The sequence below is a fragment of the Tachyglossus aculeatus genome, chromosome 2, assembly GCF_015852505.1.
Source record: "Tachyglossus aculeatus isolate mTacAcu1 chromosome 2, mTacAcu1.pri, whole genome shotgun sequence".
In the NCBI taxonomy this organism is placed as follows: domain Eukaryota; kingdom Metazoa; phylum Chordata; class Mammalia; order Monotremata; family Tachyglossidae; genus Tachyglossus; species Tachyglossus aculeatus.
This window is the reverse complement of record NC_052067.1, coordinates 137,443,635-137,449,674: the sequence shown is the minus strand read 5'-3', so window position 1 is coordinate 137,449,674 and position 6,040 is coordinate 137,443,635. Positions and strand designations below refer to the sequence as shown.

Here is a 6,040-nt window from a genome sequence, read left to right as displayed (position 1 = left end):
TACAATAGAGTCAGTGGACATACTCTCTGCTCACAAGGAGCATACGGTCTAGAGAGGAACATGCAGTGTGGGGATGCCCCTGCAAATGAATGGAAAAGACATTAAATCCCAAAGAGTCAGAATCAATCAATCAATCGTATTTATTGAGCGTTACTGTGTGCAGAGCACTGTACTAAGTGCTTGGGAAGTACAAGTTGGCAACATATAGAGAAGGTCCCTACCCAACAGTGGGCTCACAGTCTAGAAGGGGAAGACAGAGAACGAAACCAAACATATTAACAAAATAAAATAAATAGAATAGACATGTACAAGTAAAATAAATGAATAAATAGAGTAATAAATATGTACAAACATATATACATATATACAGGTGCTGTGGGGAAGGGAAGGAGGGGGATGGAGAGGGGGAAGAGGAGGAGAGGAGGGAAGGGGCTCAGTCTGGGAAGATCTCCTTTAAGAGGTGAGCTCTCAGTAGGGCCTTGAAGGGAAAGTGAGAAGTCAGAAGTGAGTTTAAGGAATGAAACTGTGGTGGACTGGTTTTGAGATGAAGCTAACAGAAAGCATATTGTTCCAGAGTCACTCACATCAACTTAGGTCAATCGGGTGTTAATTATCCAAGTTGTTCCTTTCAGTGTTGAGGATTTGTCTTCAGGTCTATTCGACTGGACTGGACATTTTCATCACCTGATAGCCTTACAATGTCGGGTGAATTCCACTGCCTCTAACTAAAGACACCTGACAACCTATACCATGTTAACTTCCAATTGTACCATATTCCACCACTCGACCTTCATCCTGCTTGGCATCCCAGGGCTGGAGGCCGCCCACATCTGGATCTCCATCCCCTTTGTCCTGGTCTACCAGATGGCCCTGCTGGGGAACTTTGCTCTTCTCATCATCATCAAGATGGAATCCAGTCTCCATGAGCCCATGTACCTCTTCCTCTGCATGCTGGCGGGAGCCGACCTGGTTGCCTGCACTACGGTGGTACCGAAGCTACTCAGCCTCTTCTGGTTCAATGACAGAGAGATCTCCTTCGAAAGCTGTCTCACCCAGATGTTCTTCATCCACTCTCTCTCCACCATGGAGTCTGGGTTCTTTCTGGCCATGGCCTTCGACCGCTATGTGGCCATCTGCCATCCGCTGAGACATTCCGCCATCCTGACCCACTCAGTCGTCAGGGGGTTGGGGTTGGCCATCTTCCTCCGTGGGACCCTGCTGCTCAGTGCCCACCCTTTCCTGCTCAGGTGGCTTCCCTACTGTCGGACCAACATTATCGCCCACACCTACTGCGAATTCATGGCACTCATCAAGCTGACTTGTGCTGAGACTCGGGTCATTCAGGCCTATAGCCTCACTGTCGCCTTCCTCACAGGAGGGTTGGACTTTCTGCTGATCATCTTTTCCTACTTCCTCATCCTCTGGGCCGTGTTCTGTCTCCCCTCCAAGGATGCCCGGCTCAAGACCCTGGGGACATGTGGCTCCCACGTCTGTGTGATCTTGGTGTTCTACACCCCGGCCTTCCTCTCCTTCCTCACACACAGGTTTGGGCACCACATCGCCCCCCACATCCACATCTTTGTGGCCAACATCTACATCCTGGTGCCCCCTATGGTGAATCCCATAATCTATGGGGTGAAGACCAAAAGGATCCGTGAGAAAGTCCTCAAGTTCCTCTTCCCCTTAAAGTCCTGAAAGTCTATTGAACTGGTTTTGAGGTGTAGCAGGAGGACAAGGGGAGGTAATGTGTTTATTTCACCGAGAAAGGGTGGAGCTGGATGTGATGAAGGAAGTCTTGGCTGTTGTGGGTTAAACCTGGAATGGAAAAACCTGGGTGGAGTCAATGTCCATGCTGGTAGGTTCTCCTTTAGCCAGATGATCAATCTATCAATCACCTGATCAATGGTGTTTATTTACCACAACATGTGCAGAGCACTGTGCTAAACACTTTGGAGAGTTCAAGAGAGTTAGTAGACATGATCCCTGCTATCCTGTGTACAATCTTGCATATTGCATGGGAATGAACAATATTCCTGCTAAGGACTTTTTTTGATGGTATTAGTTAAGCCCTTAGTAGGGGTCAGGCATTGTACTGAACAATGAAGGCCTTGACTTCACTGTTCTCCACTGCTCTTTGGTCATCCATTCTATTTCAGACTTTGGAGAAGGACTGAGCTGGCAGGGGGACATTTCCAGCTTTTCCCCTGGAAAAAGGGTGGGGTCATCTGTCTCGCTGCAGGGTTGCAGGATCCATGAGAGGCAGAGATATCTGCCCCGTAGACAACGTTCAATTTCTCTCAATCAATCAGTTGTATTTATTGAGTGCTTACTGTGTGCAGAGCACTGTACTAAGCGCTTGGGAAGTACAAGTTGGCAACATATAGAGACAGTCCCTACCCAACAGTGGGCTCACAGTCTAGAAGGGGGAGGCAGAGAACAAAACCAAACATATTAACAAAATAAAATAAATAGAATAGATATGTACAAGTAAAATAAATAAACAAATAGAGTAATAAATATGTACAAGCATATATACATATATACACGTGCTGTGGGGAAGGGAAGGAGGTAAGACAGGGGATTGGGGGGGCGAGGAGGAGAGGAAGGAGGGGGCTCAGTCTGGGAAGGCCTCCTAGAGGAGGTGAGCTCTCAGTAGGGCCTTGAAGGGAGGAAGAGAGCTAGGTTGGCTGATGTGAGGAGGGAGGGCATTCCAGGCCCAGGGGATGACGTGGGCTGGGGGTCAACGGCGGGACAGGCGGGAACGAGGCACGGTGAGGAGTTTAGTAGCAGAGGAGTGGAGGGTGCGGGCTGGGCTGTAGAAGGAGAGAAGGGAGGTGAGGTAGGAGGGGGCGAGGTGATGGACTGCCTCAAAGCCAAGGGTGAGGAGTTTCTGCCTGATGCGCAGATTGATTGGTAGCCACTGGAGATTTTTGAGGAGGGGAGTAACATGCCCAGAGCGTTTCTGGACAAAGACAATCCGGGCAGCGGCATGAAGTATGGATTGAAGTGGTGAGAGACAGGAGGATGGGAAATCAGAGAGAAGGATGATGCAGTAGTCCAGACGGGATACGATGAGAGCTTGAATGAGCAGGGTAGCGGTTTGGATGGAGAGGAAAGGGCGGATCTTGGCAGTGTTGCGGAGCTGAGACCGCCAGGTTTTGGTGACGGCTTGGATATGAGGGGTGAATGAGAGAGCGGAGTCGAGGATGACACCAAGGTTGCGGGCTTGTGAGACGGGAAGGATGGTAGTGCCGTCAACAGTGATGGGAAAGTCAGGGAAAGGGCAGGGTTTGGGAGGGGAGACAAGGAGTTCAGTCTTGGACATGCTGAGTTTTAGGCGGCGGGCAGACATCCAGATGGAGATGTCCTGAAGGCAGGAGGAGATGTGAGCCTGGAGGGAGGGGGAGAGAGCAGGGGCAGAGATGTAGATTTGGGTGTCATCAGCGTAGAGATGATAATTGAAGCCGTCGGAGCGAATGAGGTCACCAAGGGACCTCCCAATTTGGAATTGGGTTTGGACCACTTTTTCTAGCCTTATTTCGAGCAGATAGTTGCAGAGAAGTCCCCTCACTCCCTCATCACCCCCAACACTTCTGTCTATATCCATAATTTAATTTAATATTCATTTCCCCTTCTAGACTGTAAGTTCCTTGTGAGTAGGAAATGAATCTACCAACTCTCCTATATTATACTCTCCTAAGTGCTCAGAAACAGCATAAGCCAGTGGATAGCGCACAGATCTGGGAGTCAAAAGACCTTATACACCACTTGTCTGCTGTGTGACCTCGGACAAGTCACTTAACTTCTCTGGGCCTCAGTTACTTCGTCTATAAAATGGGGATTAAGATTGTGAGCCCCATGTGGTACATGGATTGTGTCCAACCTAAGTAACTTGTATCTACTACTCCACCAATTAGTAAGCGCTAAACAAAAACTGTTCAGAAAAAAGTTCTTATTACAGTGCTTTACACACAATAAGCACTCAGTGAGTGTAATTGAATAATAATAATAATTATTATAATGGTATTTGTTAAGTGCTTACTATGTGCCAGGCACTGTTCTAGTGCTGGGGTAGATTCAAGGTAATCAGGTTGTTCCATGTGGGGCTCACAGTCTTAATCCCGATTTTACAGATGAGGTAACTGACACACAGAGAAGTAGCTTGCCCTAGGTCACACAGCAGGCAAGTGGCAGAGCCGAGATTAGAACCCATGACCTCTGACTCCCAAGCCCGGGCTCTATCCACAAAGCCACGCTGCTTCCCATGACTGAACCCTTGAGCTGGATGCCTTGAGTCACCTAGTCCAGTCCTAGATCTTCAAGAAGAGCTCAGTCCCAGTTGTTTTTTGAATGAAATCCAGGGATGGAGGCTCCCCTGTCCAGCATTTTATGTTTCCATTTGTTAAACCAAACTCACAAAGCTGTCATTTTAGTTCATTTCCTTTGTTCAGTCCCCCGAGGACACAGAGAATAGTGGGTCCATGTCTCCTCCATATACATGAGGGCCATTATAAAATTATTCCTTAGCCTTCTCTTCTCCAACTGAATACCCTCTATGTCTTTTATCTTTCATCTGGGACCTATTTTCCACTGGGTAGCTACTAGAGAGGGTCCATAGAAAAGTGGCAGAAATAGTGGAAAGGATGGAAAATGGCTCCGTCCAGGAGAGGATTACTTATCTTGGATAAGAGGAATCGGAGGGGAGACTGACTTCACAAGTGGAATTCTACTCGACTGTCCCCCTGTATACCGGGGAATGAAAAGGAGGAAATAATGGGATTACTTCACCAAAAAAAGGTGCAACTAGATATGAGGAAGAGGTTTCTGGCCCTTGGGGAAGTAACAGTGGGAGGGGAATGCAGGGAGGGGCTAGCTGAGGGCAGGAATCATGTCCACCAACTCTGCACACAGTAAGCTCTCAATAAATACCACTTATTGATTGATTGTCCCTGTCAATAAGCTGGAAAGGAGGGGGGTTCATCTCTCAATTCCCCACTCTATTTCCTCTCCTACTCTCCCTTCAACTCTTCTGCTGTGCCCTTGAGTTCTCCCCACTAAACATGTGGGTAAACACACCCTCTCCCCAACCCCATTACACTTAACTGTGTCTCTTTAAATTTGTTTGCTTCCCGTATAGGTACTTTATTTGAATCTCTGTCTTCTCCATTTGATTGCAAACTCTTTTAAGGCAAGCTCTCATCTTCTAACTTGAACTCTCCATTGTATACCTACTGCACAGAATAAGCACTTAGTAAATACTACTGATAGATTGATTGATTGAAAGGATACAATACACTCACCTGCCTGGAAGCAGGAGGCTTGATTTGATAGTCTTTAGGGGGTTATTTCCAATCTGGATTTTGAGATATTTCCACTTTCCTCAAATTAGACTCTTTTCAGTGGATACCCTAGACATCCACTCCTGTTTCTTAGCTCCGGGTCACTGATACTCTAGTTTTACCCAAATTACCCCAGAATTGTGACCTCAGAAAATCGTACTTGGGTAAGATAGCTACATGAATGTATTTGTATTAAATCAGAGAGGTTTCATATTTTTACTTCACTTGAAATTAAATGGACCTACCAACCATCTCCGTTTCCAACTTCCCCAACCTCTTTAACATTTTTCTCTCCTTTATCTCACCACTGCAGTTTTTAAAAATTGTTTCCCCATTTCCTGTGGTTCCTGTGCCTGTCCCCCTGCCCAACTCCAACATCTCCAATATAGTACTGCAGACAGTAAATGGAGCTAATGCTGTCAAGTAGTTGGGTGTCATAAAGTTGAAACCAATGTATTCTAAAGCTGAAGTGTTGTACATTTAGAAACACTGTAAAGACTGTTTTGCTATCCCTCTAAACATGAAGTGAGGACTGCCTATAATAGGTGCTTGGAAATGCCCAGTAAAAGTAAATGACGAAGTTGCTGCCTTCCAAGAACTTGCAGTATAATGGAGAGACAGGCAGCCACACCTAATATACAGACAGTAAGAACAGGAGGAGAAACACTTGATAACAACAAATGTTTAGAGTAGACAAAGAA

At 46.6% G+C, this 6,040-nt stretch overlaps 1 protein-coding gene across 1 annotated transcript; it reads left to right on the top strand.

Moving 5' to 3' along the window:
* The first annotated feature begins 750 nt into the window (after nucleotides 1-750).
* On the top strand, nucleotides 751-1,695 carry LOC119943641 (olfactory receptor 52K2-like). Its single transcript, XM_038764754.1, has one exon. It carries the CDS (start codon nucleotides 751-753, stop codon nucleotides 1,693-1,695), a length of 945 nt encoding a protein of 314 aa, XP_038620682.1.
* The last annotated feature ends 4,345 nt before the right edge of the window (nucleotides 1,696-6,040 follow it).

What these genes read in the sequence shown, in the direction of transcription:
- LOC119943641 (XM_038764754.1), top strand. Translation starts at nt 751, where the DNA reads ATGTTAACTTCCAATTGTACCATATTCCACCACTCGACCTTCATCCTG.